Here is a 22995-nt window from a genome sequence, read left to right as displayed (position 1 = left end):
CATTGGCATTGACAAATTCACTATTAGTCAATTGCAAAAGGCGGCCTTACAAGGAACTGCTTCCATCCTGCGACGATATCTGTAATACCATGAAACATCCACATCTGCCTATCCCAGGTCCTGGGTAAGGACTCGATAGGTAGACAAAATGCCAAATCCAGTCTGAACATCTGGCTGACGGTGTGATGATCCATATAATAATAACAACAACAACAACAACAACAACAAATTTGCTATTAGTCAATTGCAAAAGGCGGCCTTATTAGGAACTGCTTCCATCCTGCGACGATACCTGTAATACCATCAAACATCTACATCTGCCTATCCTAGGTCCTGGGTAAGGACTCGATAGGTAGACAAAATGCCAAATCCAGTCTGAACATCTGGTTGACTGCGATGATCCATAATAATGATGATGATGATGATGTTGGAAGGGACCTTGGAGGTTATCTAGTCCAAAACCCTTGTGCCTTCCTTTAGCAATTCTAGAATATTCCAACTGGAAAAGTCTTTTATTTTAAATGAAGGAAGTGTCCAGTCGTAGGACGTAAAGGCAGGGCTGAGAAATAATTTAGCATCACTGGACAGAGAGATACTAACTGTTGTAGAAGGGCCATTTTGAACGGAGAGCAGCCATTCTTGCGTTGTCTATTAACTTAGTCGGAGTGTGCGCTTTTAGGTTACTTTTCCTGCTGGCTGAACAGTGTAAATAGCTTACGTAAATAATATAGGCAGTGTAAGTGATTTGTAAGCAAAGCTTAGATGAAAACACAAGATGAATGTTACTCAGTGGGTTCTGAATGAGAATGGAATAAGCAACATTTATTAAAAAAATCTCTTTGCATGTCTCGTCAAGAATAAGTATATTTCTAAGCTATTAAAACTTTAGAGCAGGGGTCTTCAAACGTGGCCCTTTTATGACTTGTGGACTTCAACTCCCAGAATTCCTCAGCCAGGCACACAGTCATAAGTATGAAAAATGGTCATAAGTCACTTTTTTCAGTGCCGTTGTAACTTCAAACGGTCACTAAATGAACTGCTGTAAATCGAGAACGCCCTTTAATCCAGATCCATGGAGGAATCCATGGTTTAAGACAGGGGTCTTCAAACTTGGCCTTTTTGCGACTTGTGGACTTCAACTCCCAGAATTCCTCAGCCAGCGTGCCAGACTGAGGAATTCTGGGAGGGGCCTTCAAACTTGGCCCTTTTATGATTTGTGGACTTCAACTCCCAGAATTCCTCAGCCAGGCATGCTGGCTGAGGAATTCTGGGAGTTCAAGTCCACAAGTCATAAAAGGGCCAAGTTTGAAGACCCCTGCTTTAGAGCTTGCCATATCTGTCATCAGTGTTCCAGAAGTGTGTTGTTGTTTTTTTAATAGGATCCTTAAAGTTTTGGATGAAAGACCACATGAAGAAAAGTCTTTCAAATCTCCTCAGCTAGTGACGTGTTGCTGAGCACCAGAGCATATGAAAACCAAACATATTAACAGCATAATTCGTTTAGTGACAGCTAGCAGATGTGTTTGTTTTTGTTCCTGACAAAACAAACAAAGCAATCCTGTTAGATTTTTCCATGAATTTTAATTGCATTTTCCCAGTATCTACTGGGAAAAGATTTTTGCAATTTTATCTCGATGAATCAATATTTTGACTCTCTAGTCTAGAATATAAACCACCTCAAATTCCACCATTATTTTTTTGTTAACCTGACGGGTTTTTAAAGGCAAATCTTTAAGAAAACACAATTAACAGCAAACGCTTTCCCCTCCTATTCTCCATTCGGCCATTCCTTATCATCTCTTATTTCAAAAGCCCTGAGTTCACACACTATTGCAATATTGTTATGTCTAACTAGCTCCCATCACATTCCTCCTCCCACATCCCCCAGCATCATCTAATTCTAAGAGTAAAGCATGAGAAAGAAAAAGGCTGCATCTCCAGATGTTGTCAAAGCAAGAACATCCAAGGTTAGCCGCGTTGACACGGACATTGCACAAGTGTTTTGTTTACCTATGTAAGGTCAAGCCTTCCTCATGCCGACCGTTCCAGCTGAAACCAGCAGGATGTTTGCCTGAGTTTATCCCTATTTTATTTATTTTTTCCTGCATCCACTTCCTTCGGAGAAAGTAGTCTTAAATTAAGGGTTGTTCTCCTTTTGGATAAACGCGTTAATTGCCAGCTCTGAGCAAAAAAGTAGAGGATGCAATTTTCAATAATGCAACTAATAAATACAGCTTTATTATGGTGCCCACAAATTCCACTTCTTTTGTTTTCCTACGTACAAGCAGCTCAGTCCTAAAGATATGCTTATGGATAACCAGCAGAAAAAAAATGAAAAAAAAAAACCAGTATGATACGGAAATGTTATCCTCCTATGTTAGGAGATTAAACTGATATAGATACCTGTAAGGATAATGAATTAAAACAGATACTTGCACATGCAAGGATCCAAAGTTATAGATATATTAGGAAAAGGAGCAGGGGTGACATGATAGCAGTGTTCCAATATTTGAGGGGCTGCCCCAAAGAAGAGGGGGTCAACCTATTATCCAAAGCACCAGAAGAAAAGACAAGAAGCAACGGATGGAAACTAATCAAGGAGAGAAGCAACCTAGAATTAAGGAGAAACTTCCTAATAGTGAGAATAGTCAGTCAGTGGAACGGCTTGCCTCTAGAAGTTGTGGGTGCTCCATCACTGGAGGCTTTTAAGAAGAGACTTGTCTGGAATGGTGTAGGTTAGGGTTACGTCACCATGAATTCGGAGAGCAAAATGGACATCGCCAACAAATTCGGAGTGTTTGGGTATGGTTAGGAGGGCATTGACTTTTCTAGCCTGCCCTATCTATCTTTCCTTGTAAAATACATGGAAAAATCCCATTGGAGGAAAATTCCACTTAGAGTTAGGGTTAGGTCGCCATGAACTCATATAGCAAAATGGACATCGTCAATTAATTCAGAGTGCTTGGGTATGGTTAGGAGGGCACTTACTTTTCTAGGCTGCCCTATCTATCTTTCCTTGCAAAATACATGGAAAAATCCCATTGGAGGAAAATTCCACTTAGGGTTAGGGTTAGGTCACCATGAACTCATAGAGCAAAATGGACATCGCCAACAAATTCGGAGTGCTTGGGTATGGTTAGGAGGGCAGTGACTTTTCTAGGCTGCCCTATCTATGTTTCCTGGTAAAATACATGGGAAAATCCCATTGGAGGAAAATTCCACTTAGGGTTAGGGTTAGGTCACCATGAACTCATAGAGCAAAATGGACATCGCCAACAAATTCGGAGTGCTTGGGTATGGTTAGGAGGGCATTGACTTTTCTAGGCTGCCCTATCTATCTTTCCTGGTAAAATACATGGGAAAATCCCATTTGAGGAAAATTCCACTTAGGGTTAGGGTTAGGTCATCATGGGCTCATAGAGGAAAATGGACATCGTCAATGAATTCGGAGTGCTTGGGTATGGTTAGGAGGGCACTGAGTTTTCTAGGCTGCCCTATCTATGTTTCCTGGTAAAATACATGGGAAAATCCCATTGGAGGAAAATTCCACTTAGGGTTAGGGTTACGTCACCATGAATTCGGAGAGCAAAATGGACATCGCTAACGAATTCGGAGTGTTTGGGTATGGTTAGGAGGGCATTGACTTTTCTAGCCTGCCCTATCTATCTTTCCTTGTAAAATACATGGGAAAATCCCATTGGAGGAAAATTCCACTTAGGGTTAGGGTTACGTCACCATGAATTCGGAGAGCAAAATGGACATCGCCAACAAATTCGGAGTGTTTGGGTATGGTTAGGAGGGCATTGACTTTTCTAGCCTGCCCTATCTATCTTTCCTTGTAAAATACATGGGAAAATCCCATTGGAGGAAAATTCCACTTAGGGTTAGGGTTACGTCACCATGAATTCGGAGAGCAAAATGGACATCGCCAACAAATTCGGAGTGTTTGGGTATGGTTAGGAGGGCATTGACTTTTCTAGCCTGCCCTATCTATCTTTCCTTGTAAAATACATGGAAAAATCTCATTGGAGGAAAATTCCACTTAGGGTTAGGGTTAGGTCGCCACGAACTCATATAGCAAAATGGACATCGTCAATTAATTCAGAGTGCTTGGGTATGCTTAGGAGGGCACTTAATTTTCTAGGCTGCCCTATCTATCTTTCCTTGTAATAATACATGGAAAAATCCCATTAGAGATGGGAAAATTCCACTTAGGGTTAGGGTTAGGTCACCATGAACTCATAGAGCAAAATGGACATCGCCAACAAATTCGGAGTGCTTGGGTATGGTTAGGAGGGCACTGACTTTTCTAGGCTGTCCTATCTATGTTTCCTGGTAAAATACATGGAAAAATCCCATTGGAGGAAAATTCCACTTAGGGTTAGGGTTAAGTCACCCTGAACTCATAGAGCAAAATGGACATCACAGACCCACCCAAAGTAGCATTCCTCTTATGTGCATTGATTCCTACAGGCCAGAATTATAATAGATTAAGAAAGGGGAAAAAATTTAAATTTAAACCTTCACTGAGGATGAAGGAGTCTTAAGCATTAGGGAAAATCTACTACCGTATCCATTTGCTCTAGACTGAAAGTACTTCTAATTTTGAGGTACTGTGCAGGTACTTTTAGCAATAAGGAATACAAGCCAGGAAACTGCCTTGTTAATGTTGTAACATGCCCACATACATCATCCTATAAAACATTACAAAGGAGCTTGATTAAAATATTCAGCATTTCATTGATCACCAAAGAGGAAAGGAGCGTCTGTAGGTGAATTTCTGCTTATAATTCATAAAGTAAAAAAAAAAAATCTAAATAATTAGAGGACCTGCCGTTTGCCAGGCCTGTCTCTTCAAATATTTGGCATCGAGTCCTCTAGGCTGCGTTCCAGAGAGAAATTAAAAGCATTCTTTTAAAAATGTTCTCGCTTGTTTTTTGTGTGCGTTGCACAGCTTCTCTTCTCTTACCTTTTTTCACCCTGCAGAAGAAATGAAAAAAATAAAAACTCAGAACGTGGCAGGTATCAGCTTTACCCCTCAGCTTAAAAAAAGTCTTCAAGGCATTGCCAAATTTTATTAGTGTCACGCCGATATAATGCTGAACAAAATAACTCTGTATGAAAATCAAGAGCTTTACAATTGCCAAGGGATTTTGGAGTCCTAGTGGACAATCCCTTAAATAGGAGCCAGCCGTGTGCTGCAGCTGCCAAAAAAGTCAATGCAATACTAGGGATAGGGATAGAATCAAGATCACATGAAGTGTTAATACCACTTTACAAGGCCTTGGTAAGGCCACATTTGGAATACAGCATCCAGTTTTGGTCACCACGATGTAAAAAAGATGTTGAGACTCTAGAAAGAATACAGAGAAGAGCAACAAAGAGGATCAGGGGACTGGAGGCTAAAGCATATAAGGAACGGTTGCTGGAATTAGGTATGTCTAGTTTAATGAAGAGAAGGACGAGGGGGGACATGATAGCAGTCTTCCAATATCTCAGGGGCTGCCCCAAAGAAGAGGGAGTCAAGCTATTCTCCAAAACGTCTGAAGGCAGGACAAGAAGCAACGGATGGAAAATAATCAAAGAGAGAAGCAACCTAGAACTAAGGATAAATTTTCTGACTGAGTTTAAACTTTCGCAATTGGATAGTATCTCTAATTATGGTGTGTCCAAATCCACGACCAAAATTTAGAAGCAGAATGGTTTTTTTTCACCCAAATTATAGTGGTGGGGGAAAAAAATTGCTATTATAAAAATTGAAGCGGATATCTTAAGGCTCTGCAATCAAAAATCTAACCCAGTTAGAGATGGGCAAAAATAAATACAATTTTTGTCCTTGGTATGTTTTTTTTTCCTTGTAAAGGATATAAAAAAAAAACAATTTGGGAAGGACTTTTTAAAACGCTCCAGGGTTCATATACTGCTAGCATTTATACGTCAAAGCTTCACACTGATTTGTAACGGGAAAATTTACACTGAGAATCAATCTTAAAGCATTTTCATTTTTGTACATGTAGGATAAGCAGATAATGTAACTCAAATGCCAAGAAAGAAGAAATTTTGCTTATGAACTTGTCAGTCCCAAGTTTGGGCTGTGTTTTGTTAAGCCTTAACGGACAGCAAAAAACACAACAAAATTCCAAAATAAAGTTTTAAGCGCACTGTAACCAGCTAGTAACCACACTTACTGTCTAAATAAATTGCAATTTTTACATTTAATAAGTACATCAAACAAGGAATTGCGTGCATAAATGAAAACATACATATTGCAATTTATGATCTTTAAAATAACAAAATGAACTTAGGGTAGTATAAGAGTCCATATCGGCTATATTTAAATTTCTCATTAACCTCTTTTTTTCAGATTCCCTTCTGGAAATAATTGATTTTTTTTCTTTCCCTCCACGGTTTCAACATTTCTGGAAATTTTACAAGCCAGACTATCTCAGTCCTACTCGTTTAGTGACGTGACTCAGTTACCAGATAATTAAGTGGTGGGGAAGTACAGGTTTTAAGCAGAATAAGTCCAATTTTATCCGAAGTTTTGAGATCCATCTGAAAACAGCAAATCGTTCTCTGAGGTCATAGTTTGGTTAATGAGCTGGGAAATGCGTTATAGTCACAAATAAGAGATTTCCAGGAACGGACAGCTATGAAACACTGTGGGAAAAAAGGTCAAAAAATCCTTTGTTCTGTTTGACATTTATTTATTTTCGTCCCCTTTGAGTCTAATGCAGTGGTTCTCAACCTGTGGGTCGCGACCCCATTTGGGGTCGAATGACCATTTTACGGGGGTCGCCAAACAACGCCGCCATTTTTTCCCCCTTTTCCTTAGCTGTGCTACTCCCTTTTATTCTATTGGCTTTTGAAAGCCAATAGAATAGACTCTCTTAAATAGAGTCTAATTCTATTGGCTTTCAAAAGCCAATAGGAATTGTCCAGGCTGCCTCTGCCCTGCTGAGCCCACCAAAAGTCCCATTCTGCAAACGGTGCTGCAAGTTGTCTGTAGCGAAGGCGAGCTGTCTGGAAGTTTCCACCCCTCCCTGCTAAGCAACTACTAAAAATGTAAGTAAAAGAGGGCCAGAGGTGGGAGGTGGGAGGCTGGCGGGCGCAGGGAGGGTTGCTAGCGCGTGTGGGGCCCGGCAGGTGCCTTACCTGCCTTGGGCTGGGCTAGCTGGTGGCCCAGCCGTTGGTCGGCCTGCTCTGTCTCTGCCGCTTGCCAGCTACGCCTCGGCCGGCGCAGGGGGCGGCACCACACATGCGCGGTGCTCCTGGGCAGGGAAAGTCCTCAACTTACGACCGGTTGGGTAGTCCTCGACTTACGACCGGTTTAGTCCCCGACTTACGACCGGTTGAGTAGTCCTCGACTTACGACTGGTTGGGGGTCGTGGCATTAAAAAGGTTGAGAACCACTGGTCTAATAGGTTGTCCTGCAACGAATTGGGTTGTACGGGTGACTGAATAAGGTCTGTGTTGACTAGGCAGAGCTTCCTTTAATTTGAATTTTCTTCACCAATCAGCAAGCAAGCAGAGAGAGATCCTGAGGAAGAGGGGTACAGTTAGTCCTCGGCTTACAACTGTTCATTTAGTGACCATTCAAAGTTACAATGACACTAAAAAAAGTGACTTATAAACATTTTTCATGCTTACGACTGCAGCATCCCCACGGTCACGTGATCAAAATTCAGACGCTGGGCAACGGACTTATATTTATGATGGTTGCAATATTCCAGGGTCACGTTGTCACGCTTCCACAGATGAAACCCTTCAAAGAACTTCGAGGCATTGTTTATCTTAAAAGAATCTTTATTAGAGGAGCATAAGATTGGCACTAACACAATTGAAGCCAAAAACTGGATTCCCTCCCCTGAGCACAAGCCGCCTGGGAAAGCTGAGGGAAATCATCAAAACAATTAAAAAATGAAAGTTAGAATATGTTGGACATGTGATGCGACACCCAGAAAAATACGGCATACTCCGTTTAATCCTCCAGGGAAAGATTGAAGGCAAACAAGGTCCGGGCAGAAGAAGAACATCATGGCTTCAAAATCTAAGAGACTGGTTTGGACAAAACTCAGCAGCACTTTTTCCTACGGCTGCTGATAAAAACAGTATCGCCAACATGATCGCCAACGTCTGATAACAGATATGGCACAACAAGAAGAAGAGCACATAGTATCAAAGCTCAATTCCCTCCTCCAGTTAGCTGTCATAAATCACATTCCCCAATTAGCTTGAAATGCAGGCTTTCCCTCCAGTTCTCCAGCCCGCCAATTCTTATCCTCTCTTATTTCAATAACCTTGGTTCACAGACTAGGTTCAGTATTGTTATGTCTAGCTAAACTCTTCTGCACATTCCTCCCCCCAGCATCATCTAATTCTAGCTCTAACTCTAAGAGTAAAACATAAGAAGAAAAGGGTTGCATCTCCAACTGTTGTCAAAGCAAAAGCATCCAATGTTAGCGGCGTTGACACAGGTGATCAAAATTTGGGTGCTTGGCAATTGGCTCATATTTATGACGGTCACAGTGTCCCAGGGGAGACAAGCAAAGTCAATGGGGAAGCCAGATTTGCTTAACGACCGTGTTATTCACTTAACTGCAGTGATTCGCTTAGCGACTGTGGCAAGAAAGGTTCGTAATATTGAGCAAAATCCACTTAACAACTGTTCTCGCTTAACCACAGAAATTTTGATCTCCATTGTGGTTGTGACTTGAGGACCACCTGTATACAATCCTTGCACTATTAAGAAGGAAAAAAAAATCAAGATTCCAGAAATCGCTGCAACATAATTCTTGTTTTTTCCTGACATGAATAAGCCAGGTTTTCCGAACTTGGACAAATCATCATCCTACTGTTAACGCACCCCGAAGTACAAACCAACATAAATTAACACTGAACGAATCCTGCTTTTTTTTGAGAAGGTGATTTTTCTGTGCAATCTAGTTCTGCAGTTGGGACTTTTCTGTGTATTAAGTTGAAGATCTTTTATTTGGAAATCGTATGTTATAATCCACAAGCAATTTGGAAAAAAAAAATAACTTCAGCAAAAAATATTTTGCAACATACGAAGCATGTCTAGCTGTTGAAACCTTTGAACCTTTCTTTTCTATTCAGTGTATTGATAATTAATTGATAATTGGTTTTCCGTGCAATACTCTTGTTTTGGGTGATTGTGTATTTCCTCTCCCCAGTATTGGCTGCAAGTATAATTTGTAAATAAAACTGAAGCTTCCTTTAATGCTGCCTGTGTTTGATATTAGGCCTTTTTTTTCCAGGGTTTATAGTTTTACCATTTTAATTAATATTCACATATGCTTTAGATTTCACGGTGGCGATTTTGTAAAACTGTGTAACGTTTAAAAAGAAATTGATCCCAAACAATTTCAAATTACTATTTGTACTTTGATAGTGGTCCTACACATAGGGGGAAGTAAATCTCACTTAATTTGTGTGAAATCAAAGAGACGCGTAGTTAGTTTCTAAGGAAACAAAAATATTGTTTGGTTTGCTTGATGCTTTTTCTCTCTCTGGTTTTTTTTTCCCAGCTGACTTCTATTGCTTTAGAAGCAACACATCTTGTAGTTTTAGCGTGTTGGAACTGGAAAGAGGAGGTGAGGGGTTGCACCTAATAAAATTACTTAGGAATTACTCAGAGGATAGGTTTTGTTGGTGCCTGCTTTGATTGCATGTTTTGTTTCTCCGGGTCAGCGTGAGTTGTTTGATGTGTTATTGGCTCATGAGTGACTCTTCTGCAGCTTTCAATTTTGAACACACCTTTCTGAAACGCGGCGTGATATATGATCTGAACTATGTAGATTACATTCTCCTAACTTTCCTTGGTTCGTAACAGAAGGAAGATGGACTTTCTCTAGCATCTTGCTATACAAGATGACATTGGGATGTTTTCGACTTCCTAATTCAGTGGTTCTCAATCTTTTTAATGCCGTGACCCCCAACCGGTTGTAAGTTGAGGACTACTCAACCGGTCGTAAGTCGAGGACTACTCAACTTGTGCAGCACCCTTTGCAGAATGGGACTTTTGGCGGGCTCAGCAGGGCAGAGGCAGCCTGGACAATTCCTATTGGCTTTGGAAAGCCAATAGAATTAGACTCTATTCAAGAGAGTCTATTCTATTGGCTTTCAAAAGCCAATAGAATAAAAGGGAGTAGCACAGCTAAGGAAAAGGGGGAAAAAATGGCGGACTGCGTTGTTTGGCGACCCCCGTGAAATGGTCGTTCGACCCCAAATGGGGTCCCGACCCACAGGTTGAGAACCACTGTTCTAGCATCTTGCTATATAAGATGCATTGGGATGTTTTCAACTTTCTAATTAATCACTTACTTGCCCTCAGCACTGTTCTTTATCTTTAATGCAGATTTTATATTAATAACTTTCTAAATGATGAGAGGGAGAGGGGGAGAGAGAGAGAGAGAGAGAGAGAGAGAGAGAGAGAGCGCATCAGTGTGTTGTACTGCTTAAGGTGCTGGCTTAAAAAAAAACAGGAGACTGTGAGTTCTAGTCCCGCCTTAGGCTGGAGAGCCAGCTGGATGACTTTGAGCCAATCACCAGGAGACGATGAGTTCTAGTCCCGCCTTAGGCAGGAAAGCCAGAAAATCACCAGGAGACTGCAAGTTCTACTCCCACCTTAGGCATGAAAGCCAGATGGATGATTGGGACCATAACCAGGAGATTAGGAGTTGTAGTTTCACCTTAGCCATGAAAGCCAAAAAATCACCAGGGAACTGTGAATTCTAGTCCTGCTTTAGCTACAAAAGCCAGATGGGTGACTTTGGGCCAGTCACCAGGAGACTGTGAGTTCTAGTCCTGCTTTAGCTACGAAAGCCAGATGGGTGACTTTGGGCCAATCACCAGGAGACTGTGAGTTCTAGTCCTGCTTTAGCTACGAAAGCCAGATGGGTGACTTTGGGCCAATCACCAGGAGACTGTGAGTTCTAGTCCTGCTTTACTTACAAAAGCCAGATGGGTGACTTTTGGTCAGTCACCAGGAGACTGTGAATTCTAGTCCTGCTTTAGCTACGAAAGCCAGATGGGTGAGCTTGGGCCAGTAATTCTCTCTCAGTCTAATCCACCTCACAGGGCGGTTGTCGTGAGGAAAATAGGGGCAAGAAGAAGTATTTTGTATCTTTGCCACCTTGAGTTACTTATAAAGTAATAAAGGCGGGATAAGCATCTAAAGTCTACAAATGGATAGATACATACATACACACTTGCTGGGTGATTGCGTTTCTCATTCTCCCTGAAATTTCTGTTTCTGTAAAGATGGTGCAGAATAGGCTTTCTTACTCAATGTGCCAACCCCCTTCTCAAACAGGAGACCCTATACCATTCCAGACAAATGGCTGTCCAGTCTCTTCTTAAAAACTTCCAGTGTTGGAGCATCCACCGCTTCTGGAGGCAGGCTGTTCCACTGATTAATTGTTCTAACTGGACAGGAAGTTTCTCCTTAGTTCTAGGTTGCTTCTCTCCTTGGTTAGTTTCCATCCGTTGCTTCTCTGTCCTGCCTTCAGGCGCTTTGGAGAATAGCTTGACTCCCTCTTCTTTGGGGCAGCCCTTGAGATACTGGAAGACTGCTATCATGTCCCCCCTCGTCCTTCTCTTCATTAAACTAGATACACCCAATTCCAGCAACTGTTCCTTAGCTTCCAGTCCCCTAATCATCTTTGTTGCTCTTCTCTGTCCTCTTTCTAGAGTCTCGACATCTTCTTTACATCGTGGTGACCAAAACTGGATGCAGTGTTCCAAGTGTGGCCTTACCAAGGCATTGTAGAGTGGCATTAATACTTCACGTGATCTTGATTCTATCCCTCTGTTAATGCAGCCTAGCACTGTGTTGGCCTTTTTGGCAGCTGCAGCACACTGCTGGCTCATATTTAGGTGATTGTCTACTAGGACTCCGAGGTCCCTCTCACAGTTACTACTATTGAGCATGGTGCCACCTATGCTGTACTTGTGCATTTGGTTTTTCTTGCCTAAATGTAGAACCTTGCTTTTTTCACCATTGAATTTCATTTTGTTAGTTAGTGCCCATGGCGACTAACTAGATTATATCATGGCGACCAAAACTAGATGCAATTTCCAAAAACGCTCACCAAAAATGTAGTGTAAATAAAGTACCTGGTTATTTACATTGCACTTGTATGTAAATAAAGTACCTGGTTATTTACATTGCTCTGTATTATTTGGATAGGAAGAGTTGTGTATATTATTGTGATTTTATTTGCAACCCAGGCAATTAACACTCATCTTATTTTCAACAAGGGGATAACGCTACCAGATATTTCGGTAAAAAAAAATAAATCTTTGTTTTGTGTTAAGTCTGTGTTAGCAGCAAACTAAGCGGATGTATTATTTAAAAGAAACTGATTTATTTATTTTTTTTCTCGCTCCAAAATGTCACCTTAAGCAGAACTTTCATTTAGAAGCTTTCTTTTTTAGTAAGCTTTTCCGGCTGAAAGAAAGAACTTAGTGCCTATGTTTCATTTACCCGTACCTAAAGTTGTCGCTGGCACCTGGTGATATGAATAGACATCTAAGCCAGTTGCCGTAGTAACGCTGCAGCCTAGTAGAAAATGTAAGTTCCGTTTTATTATTTTGATATTGCTCTTTTGTCTCTGTGTGTATGTGTGTGTGCGTGCAGAGAGGGAAAAAAACGAGCGTTACTTTTCGTTGCTCCAAAATCTTGATTGGTTTTGGAGTCGAAAGACAAACTCGTAGGGTTAATTACAGATAGTCCTCGCCTTACGACTGCAGTTGTGTCCCAAATTTTCTGCTGCTAAGTGAAACGGGTAAGTGGGGAGTTTTGCCCCATTTGACGGCTTTTCCCGCCACGCTGGTTAAGTGAATCCGGCTTCCTTGTTGGCGTTGATCTCAAAACGTGACCCCGTGACCCCCCGGGACATTACAACCGTCATAACTATGAGTCAGTTGCCAAGCGTCTGAATTTTGATCGCAGGACCGTGGGGATACGGCGACGGCCGTAGGTGTGGAAAACGATCAGAAGGCCTTTTTTCCAGTGCTGTTGTAACGTCGTACGGTCCTTAAATGAACTGTTATAAATCGAGGACTACCAGTACATTAAGCAAAAAATTAAAACCTGTGCTGACTTGGGTTTTCTGCTAGGTTCACTGCAGTGCTGAGCTTGGTCTGCTGCTAAAATGGAGCCAGTTTTCATCTAATAATTCACAGATGGCCAGGTTTTGTGAACAGCGTGCACCGATGACTTGGCTGCTTCTCCTGAGGCTGTGTGTTCTGTTCTGTGTTTGTTTTTTTTTTTTTTGTCTACTTTAGTCTCCAGATTCTGCTTTTCCTAGATGGATATTGTTAGCTACATTTCCATTGTATAAGCCCTTTTCATGCTCAAGCTAGATGCTAATGGAGAATGAGAAAAGATGAGCTTGGTGAAGAAAGGGCTGGCATGCAACTGCTTCAGAAGGAGGACATTATTGGGACCAAATAGGCTTTATGATTTATCACTTTTGTGTTTGTATGTACACTGCGCGCTTATGCACCGGAGACAAATTCCTTGTGTGTCCAATCACAGGTGGCCAATAAAAAACCCTATTCTGTTCTGTTCTGTTCTTCATTCTTCTGTTCCGTTCCATTCCATTCTATTCTGTTCTTCATTCTTCCATTCTATTCTATTCTATTCTATTCTATTCTATTCTATTCTATTCTATTCTATTCTATTCTATTCTATTCTATTCTATTCTATTCTATTCTAAATACTGTTCTAAATCCTATTCTAAATCCTATTCTGTTCTATTCTATTCTACTCTATTCTATTCTATTCTATTCTATTCTATTCTATTCTATTCTATTCTATTCTATTCTATTCCTATTCTATTCCTATTCTATTCCTATTCTATTTTTCATTCTTCCATTCCATTCCATTCCATTATTCTATTCTATTCTATTCTATTCTATTCTATTCTATTCTATTCTATTCTATTCTATTCTATTCTATTCTATTCTATTCTATTCTATTCTATTCTATTCTATTCTAAATACTGTTCTAAATCCTATTCTAAATCCTATTCTGTTCTATTCTATTCTATTCTATTCTACTCTACTCTACTCTACTCTACTCTACTCTACTCTACTCTACTCTATTCTATTCTATTCTATTCTATTCTATTCTATTCCATTCCATTCCATTCCATTCCATTCCATTCCATTCCATCCCATCCCCATCCCCATCCCCATCCCCATCCCCATCCCCCTTGTACTCTGCTTCTACTCTACTCTACTTCTATTCCATTCCATTTTCTGCTACAAGTAGAAAGGAGAATGTTCTATCCTGAGTCAAAACTATGGGGGGGGGAGTCAAAGGGGCCACTTACATCAGACATTACATCAGGGGTTGCAGTCCAAGGTTCAAATTATTGGAAGCAGGTATACAAGCATGATCAGAACTCAGATCAGTGAAGTGAGCCTTGATCAAGTTAACCTTCACAGTGCTGTATTCTTTTGTGGCTTTCATTGATCACTTTTATCCTGTGGCTTCGTTGGTTCGTTCATGGTTTAAATCTCAATGAAGACGTGTAACTACAGGCAAAGGAAAGCTGAAGTAAGATCATCAGCACAGTTGCAGCTTCTCTTAGCAGCTACTTTGCTTAAGAACCAAGTTGTCTTAACAACCAAGTTGGGGTTGCTAATCAAAGGCTCTTTGTATGCCCCTTTAATATTAGTTGGTCTTTCATCAGATTTATCATGTAGACCAGTGGTTCTCAACCTGTGGGTCGGGACCCCATTTGGGGTCGAATGACCATTTCACGGGGGTCGCCAAACAACGTAGTCTGCCATTTTTTCCCCCCTTTTCCTTAACTGTGCTACTCCCTTTTATTCTATTGGCTTTTGAAAGCCAATAGAATAGACTCTCTTGAATAGAGTCTAGGCTTTCCAAAGCCAATAGGAATTGTCCAGGCTGTCTCTGCCCTGCTGAGCCCGCCAAAAGTCCCATTCTGCAAACGGTGCTGCACCAGTTGAGTAGTCCTCGACTTACGACCGGTTGGGGGGCCGCGGCATTAAAAAGGTTGAGAACCACTGATGTAGAATAAACACCAAACAGGGCAGTGGAATTGATAGGCTTGCATGATTGTAGGACTATATATATATATTCTATAATGATTGCTTGGGATGTCTAGGGTTGATTGAGTTCCCAAAATACGTAGTCCGTTGCTCTATTTGGTGTTTATTCTACCTGATCAACCTGATGAGATCCCTTTCAAGGAATTACCTAATCAAAATAGCTAAGCTGATATTGCTTGGTTAACACAATTAGATGAAAGGTTAGCGTGATACAGTTGCTTATGGCAACCCTCACCAAGTTTTGTTCGTCTACAGCAGTGGCCAAAATTGTGGAAACCTTTTGGGAAAAGTGTACCCTAGAAATGCCAACTTTGGTTAAGTTTCCACCCATTTTTCTTCCAATTTCTTTATAACTGTAGCCTTGTTCACTTAATAATACCGTATTTTCCGGCGTATAAGACGACTCGGCGTATAAGACGACCCCCGACTTCGGAGCCGATTTGCATGCTTTAGAAAGTCGTCTTATATACCGGAAAATACGGTACTATTTTACATCGCTTTCTGGGCGACCAGTCAACTCTTTGCACCATGACTTTAATTTTATTATGTTTTACAATGGAAGAAAACAAAAAAACCCACCAACTCGATAGCCATCACATAACACGCTGACCAATGTCCTCCTCTCGGCTTCAATACAGGACATCAATCACTGAATCCTACTATGATCTGAGTAGCTCATGGCCAAAACAAGATGACACTCGATTGGCTCTCTAAACACTCGCGCTCATTGGCTACAATCAGAGGAAGGAAAGCTACCGGAGATCCACCTGAGCAAGTTGTGCTTCCTTTTTCTGGTTATTTGGCTATAACTTTTCACAGAATACAGCACAGATAATTGAACAAACTTTGTTGCATTGCATTCTTGATTAAATTATCTTTCCATTGATGTATAATCTTATGGTACTACTCCCCCCCAAAAGTGGTGTTATTAGCCATCAGACCTCAAAAATACACTTTTGCCAAAAGGCTTCCACAATTTTGGCCACTACTGTAAGTACTCCTCGACTTACAGCAGTCTGTTTAGTGACTGTTCAAAGTAACAACAGCACTGTTTTTCACACGGCCACTGCAGCCTTCCCCACCGTCACGTGATCAAAATTCAGACCCTTGTCCACTGACTCGTATTTATGACGGTCGCAACGTCCCGGGCTCACGGGATCAGCTTTTGCAGCCTTTTGACAAGCAAAGTCAACGGGAAAACCAGATTCGCTAACTTAATAACTGCAGTGATTCACTTAAGAACGGCGTCAAGAAAAGTCAGACTCGCTTCACAACCGTGTGACCAACTGAACCACTGCGGTGATTCACTTAACAACTGTGGCAAGAAAGGTCATAAAGTGGGGGCAAAACTCCCTTAACAAATGGCTCACTTAGAAACATAAATGTTGCGGCTCAATTGTGGTCGTCAGTCGTGGGCTACCTATATTTAATTATTTGCAACGGAGTTTCTTATTTTGAAGATTTCCTTATTTTGAGGAAAGAATTAAGTTAAGGAACAAGTTAAGCTAACTCTGGATCTCAAAGCCTGTTGAAATCGGCTGTATCATAATATCGGAAATCAGACATGGTTTTGGTACGTGAGAGATAAGCGGTAGAATCATATTAGAGCATGGGGCACAGAAAATAAAATAATTAGTTTTATTTCATTCTAATAAACACACACACACACACACACACACACACACACACACAGAGAGAGAGAGAGAGAGAGAGAGAGAGAGAGAGACGCAAACTTGAGTTATAGAAATTTCAATTTTTTTATACAGGCAGTCCTCAACTTGCAGCCATTCGTTTAGTGATTCAAATAGATGAACACCTATCTCTGTGTGGATACTGCTTCCAGAAGTCCATTCTGGGCCTGGGCAACAAAAAAAATTAGCTACCGGTTCTGCCAAAGTGGTACGAACCGGCTGAATCCCACCACCCTACCTACCTACCTACCTACCTACCTACCTACCTACCTACCTACCTATATCACTGTCTGCATATGTCTCTCTGTCTATCTATATCTCTGTCTGCCTATCTATATCTCTGTTTGTCTGTCTGTCTGTCTGTCTATCTATCTTTCTGTCTATCTATATCTATGTCTGTCTGTCTATCTCTTATCTATCATCCATCCATCCATCGATCCAACCATCCATCCATCTAGTGGTGGGATTCAAATAAGTGAACAACCGGTTCTCTGCGTGGATGCCGCTTCTGGAAATCCGTTCTGGGCCTGAGCAACAAAAAAATTAGCTACCGGTTTGGCCGAAGTGGTGCGAACCGGCTGAATCCCACCACTGCTTATGCACCATTCCTCATACTTACAGCTGTCACAGCATCCCGATGATCATGTGATCAAAATTTGGGTGCTTGGCAACCCCCATATATTTACAACAGTTGCAGCATCCCGGGGTCATGGGATTGCCATTTGATACAACCTCAAGCAGAGTCCTTGGGGGGGGGGAGGGCACATTTACTTAACGATTGCAGGGTTCCCTCAAGAACAGTGATTCACTTAACAACCGCATCAGAAAAAAACGCTATAAAACTAGGCCCGATTCGCCGAACAACAGTCTTGCTTAGCAACAGAAAACCTGGTCTCAGCTGTGCTTGTTAGTCGAGGGCTACCTGTCAGCGAAGTTGCGGTCCTTTTGCTGCTGTGAGCAAAGTTTTTTTAAAAAAGTGTCACATCTTGAAAGAAGTACCGTTTTTACGAACAGAGGTGAACATACGTGTCCCGAGATAATGTTGCAGGATCCAATCTGGGTTTTGCCTTCCATGCTGGAACCCATCCTCAGCCTTTTCCTCTCTAGCAGAGTGTGGGCTAGATTCAGTTTTGCCACTACTACGATTGTCGGATGAGCAGGCACAAAAACAGCCTGCTCAGGGATTGAAGCCTGGGAAACGGGCCCCTCTCCAGTGAGCGGGAATGCTGATTTACCCCCAGTCTATCAAGTCCTTAAGAAGTGAGGACTGGGCAGCACAAACAAAGAAACATCCAATGACTTCATAGCCAGCCACCAACACACCCTAATAATATCTAGAAAGCCACATACAACAGGCACTATAAATACCACATCCAGAGCCGCACACATTCTAGTGAGAGACAAGTTCCCTGAGGACCGGCTCCAGCACGAGTCTGTAAGCTCGGAAGACCGAAACCTTCGGTCCCAGTGACTGACCCAATTTGGATCTGGATAGTACCATTTTATTCAAATGACGGTAGTTTATACTGACCAGGTTGGGGAACAGAGCTAGTGGCTTTCCTCCTGTCTTTTAATCTGATTTTATGGGTCCGCGCCTGCACTTTAAATCCTACATAAAAATCCCTGCCATGTCCTGTAACATTTTTCAGATTCATTTCTGTAGCCCGCGCGGAATAAATTGTCATCTTTCTGAAGGAATGTTTGAATTAAAAGCCAGGGAAAGAGGAAGCTCTTGGAAATTTGCTCCAGAGTTTTACTTTCTGAACATGTATATAGAGATTGTAAAAAGTATGACTGCAGAACAAAACTGTTTTATACACTTAGCTTTCGTCGGCTAGCTGCCGACATCGTCAGAGTAAAATGCTGGCCTTTTGGGAGCTTGCTTATGAAGCCAGCCATTTTTGCGCTCTGCTCATGGAGCGAGTTACTGGTTTACCTGCCCCAATTGGCCATATTGTGTCTAGGTGTCCCACATCAGTCCGTGTGTTCCTAGACCTGGGAATCTCATAAGCAAGCTCCCAAAAGGCCAGCATTTTACTCTGATGACATCGGCAGCTAGCCGACGAAAGCTAAGTGTATTAAACAGTTTTGTTTGTATTTTATCCTGGTGTTCAATTGTTTTTTTCAAGAATGAGTATACCCAGGATTTGTAGTTTTAGCATAATCAAGGACAAATATATATATACATATCCATATATTTTATTTGTAGGCCAGAGCCTCCACAAAAAGTTCCCTCCGCACCGCCGCCACCTCCTCCTCCACCACCACCGTTGCCAGAACCGACCCCGCCGGAACCAGAGGAAGAAATTCTAGGATCCGATGATGAGGAACAGGAAGATCCTGCAGATTATTGCAAAGGTAAGTTGGTTAAAAATAACGAGATTAATGATTAGAACAGGATGCTTGGATGCCTGTGGAGATCATCAATCCATCCAGGTCACGGCTGTCCCAAAGATGCTTTTTCCAAAGGCTTTTTTGGGGTTTTTTTGTTTTTCTTTTTTTTCCCCGTTGAAAACCAGTCAGAATCAAAGAAGCTTCTGGGATGAGGAGCGAAAAGTTCGAGGAAAAAAACAAGAAAGTCCACTTGCTTTTTGGAAAAGTACCGTCAGGACAACTGGATGCTTGCCTATGCTTTGCCTATCCAGGGTCAAAGCGCAGAGGCAGCCAGCCACATAAAAACGGACTCCCGGATCCAGCATTTTATACCCTGACGATGTCGGTAGTGTGGCCGACGAAAGCTTGGTTTTGTAGATTAAACATTTGTGTTTATGATTTTATCTTGGTGATCACCTTACTTTACTTCACATTATGTGTATACCCGGGATTCATGTTTTTAATACTATTAAGGACACATCAGTGATGGCAAACCTTTTAGAGACCGAGTGTCCAAAAACTGGTCGTGCCCCTGCTCCACCCTCCCTGCCCGCCCCCATTCTGCCCCCCATCCCCTGCCCCGCCTGCCCACAGGACCACTCACCGCCTCCAGGGCCCGCCGCAGATCGCCCAGGCAGCCCAGCAGCACTATGGTGGTCACACTCTCTGCCTGTGCCCTGCAGCGTCAACTGCGTGATGGGGTGGGAGGGCAGAGTCTTGTCTACTCTACCTGGCTGTCATGTCCTTGGCTGCGCTGCTCCGCGTGGGCCACGCTCGGGGGCGACTCTCCTTCAGGGGGGCTGCTAGAGAGGAGGGGGTCACGGGGAAGCAAGGCTGGGGCAACGGCACATGTGCCCGCCTCTGGCACGCGTGCCATAGGTTCGCCACCACTGAAATATTTCCTGTTATCAATTGAATCTACCTTCCGCGGACCGAAGGGGGGGAGTGGTTTTGCGTGCTGCCTGCATCCCGCGGATGGGGCTTTCCTTGTTTGTGTGGCCCTGTTGCTGCCATGCCGTGACCCGGTACTGGTCCAGGGACTCGGGGGTCGGGGACCCCTGCTTTATTGTATGTCTTGGCACTGAAACCAACAAACCCTTTAACCTAACAAGGAAGCATGAATGGTTGAGATTCAGCACCATAACACCTTCCCATGTTATAGTTGAAATAGCGTATAGTCTTCTTATACAGTGGTACATTGGAATTCATCGAATTTGGTATTCAATGGATTTTGACGTGAAACATTTGTCCCGTTGCTCATCATTTGTTCGGCACTCAACCCACAAGCTAGAATTTGTCCATGTCAGCTGCCTTGTGACTTACTATATTATGCCTTATGGGAAACATTTGTTTGGTACTCATCGTTTTTGGTACTCATTGTGGCTCCCGGAATCAATTAACAACGAGTACCGAGGTACCACTATACATATACTTTTAACTATTTCTCAACAGTAGCGCTTGTGGGTTCATATGTATATAACGTCTGATTCCAGTTTTGGATTGCAGAATTTTGGCTCGTTAGTGACACCGATTCATTAAATGATTTTTAATAGGTAGGCGATGAGTATTTAAAAAAAAAACCTCTCTCATTTGATTAATCCCAGCGAAGGGTAGTTTGAAGAACCTCGGCCAGCGGTTCTGAGTCCCTGCTTTCTCTTGATTTCCAAATTAGATGGGGGAAAGAGGAAGCAATATTTTTTCATTGTATTCAACCCAGAGTCATTCTGTGAGTGAAATGGGTAGTCTCTGAATGAAATTAATTAATTAATTAATTAATTAATGGTCCTTGGTGCTCTCTGAAATGGGTTGCTTTCCTGCCAATGTTTCATTACCAAACTAGGCAGTCCACTAGAACAGAGGTCCCCAACCTTTTGGGCACCAGGGACCGGTTCTGTGGAGAGAGGTTTTCCCGCAGACCGGAGGGGGGGGGGTACGTGGTTTTGTGTGCAGATGGGCCTTTGCTTGCTTGTGTGGACCGGTTGCTGGCCTGCCGCGGCCCGGTACTTGTCCACAGACCGGGGGGGTTGGGGACCCCTGAACTAGGGCAGTGATCCCCAACCTTTTGGGCATCAGGGGCCGGTTCCGTGGAGAGAGGTTTTTCCGCGGGCCAGAGGGGGGGGGTACGTGGTTTTGTGTGCAGATGGGCCTTTGCTTGCTTGTGTGGACCAGTTGCTGGCCTGCCGCGACCCGGTACTGGTCCACAGACTGAGGGGTTGGAGACCCCTGAACTAGGGCAGTGGTCCCCAACCTTCTGGGCACCAGGGACCGGTTCCGTGGAGAGAGGTTTTCCCACGGACCGGAGGGGAGGGGACGTGGTTTTGTGTGCAGATGGGGCTTTGCTTGGTTGTGTGGACTGGTTGCTGGCAGGTCCCCAATCTTTTGGACACCAGGGACTGGTTCCGTGGAGAGAGGTTTTCCCGCGGACCGGGGGGGGGACACGTGGTTTTGTGTGCAGATGGGGCTTTGCTTGTTTGTGTGGACCGGTTGCTGGCCTGCCGCGGCCCGGTACTTGTCCACAGACCGGGGGGGTTGGGGACCCCTGAAGTAGGGCAGGAGTCCCAAACCTTTTGGGCATCAGGGATCGGTTCCGTGGAGAGAGGTTTTTCCGCAGGCCGGAGGGGGGGGGGTATGTGGTTTTGTGTGCAGATGGGCCTTTGCTTGCTTGTGTGGACCGGTTGCTGGCCTGCCGCGACCTGGTACTGGTCCACAGACTGAGGGGTTGGGGACCCCTGAACTAGGGCAGTGGTCCCCAACCTTTTGGGCACCAGGGACCGGTTCCGTGGAGAGAGGTTTTCCCACGGACCGGAGGGGGGGATGTGGTTTTGTGTGCAGATGGGGATTTGCTTGTTTGTGCGGACCGGTTGCTGGCCTGCTGTGACCCGGTACTGGTCCACAGACTGGGGGGGTTGGAGACCCCTGAACTAGGGCAGTGGTCCCCAACCTTCTGGGCACCAGGGACCGGTTCCGTGGAGAGAGGTTTTCCCACGGACCGGAGGGGAGGGGACGTGGTTTTGTGTGCAGATGGGGCTTTGCTTGTTTATGTGGACCGGTTGCTGGCATGCCGCGGCCCAGTACTGGTCCATGGATCGGGGATTGGGGACCCCTGCAGTAGAAAATTAAATTGAGAGCAAACCTCACTCCTTGCTCTAGCACGGATGATGTTACCTAGTTTGGATAATGAAAGGTCTTCAAGAAAACCATCAAGATTAGCAAGCACCAAGGACCCCACCATACAAACCCTGATTACAGATAGTCTCCTTTACCAATTAAGTAAGTAAATAAGTAAGTAAATAGCTGTCCAGATGTGCCCAGAACAGTCAGTAAATAAAGAGCAGTCCAGATGTGCCTAGAACAGTTGGAAACTCCTGTAGAGTTTGTGTGCCACAGGTCCACGTGTCTTTTCCTTGGTGGACTAGACGTTTTTTCTTTTCTTTAGCTCTTTTTTTAATTCTAGACTCTGGCGATGTCTCCTATTCATTGAGCTAACAAAGGCAGGAATTTTCCCCCCCATTTGCCAGCTTAAAATAATAGCACATTCAAGAGGTACTTTTGAAAGGAATCATCTCTGTATTTCTACTTCTTTCTTTTCCAAGCCAGACAGCCCTCCATCACGTGAAACATTTTCACTCTTGGCTTTGTGGCCTTCTTGTTACAGAACAGCTCTTTTTAAAAGAGCGATAGAATTGATGCCGAATGTCACATTTTTTTTTACCTTGGTTTTTCTTTTTGCCATTCAGAATATAGACTTGTTAAAATGACGTTGGCTGATTTTTTTTTCATTGCCGCTAAGATAGTATTACGTAAGAACAGCGCGTGAAAA

General features: G+C 43.1%; 1 protein-coding gene across 6 annotated transcripts in view; it reads left to right on the top strand.

The window, feature by feature from the left end:
- SRPK2 (SRSF protein kinase 2) overlaps positions 1-22995 on the top strand; it is an 86212-nt gene that overhangs the window by 45459 nt on the left and 17758 nt on the right. For all 6 annotated transcript variants that reach the window (XM_039354448.1, XM_039354450.1, XM_039354447.1 and 3 more), the window contains one exon: positions 19012-19160. In XM_039354448.1, the coding sequence (XP_039210382.1) occupies positions 19012-19160 (149 nt within the window). The remainder of the gene's footprint in view (positions 1-19011; positions 19161-22995) is intronic.

This window comes from Crotalus tigris, unplaced genomic scaffold, assembly GCF_016545835.1.
Source record: "Crotalus tigris isolate CLP2741 ecotype Arizona unplaced genomic scaffold, ASM1654583v1 scf7180000018553.2237530, whole genome shotgun sequence".
Lineage (NCBI taxonomy): Eukaryota > Metazoa > Chordata > Lepidosauria > Squamata > Viperidae > Crotalus > Crotalus tigris.
The sequence above is the reverse complement of the archived record's forward strand: the minus strand, read 5'-3'. Positions and strand labels throughout refer to the sequence as shown.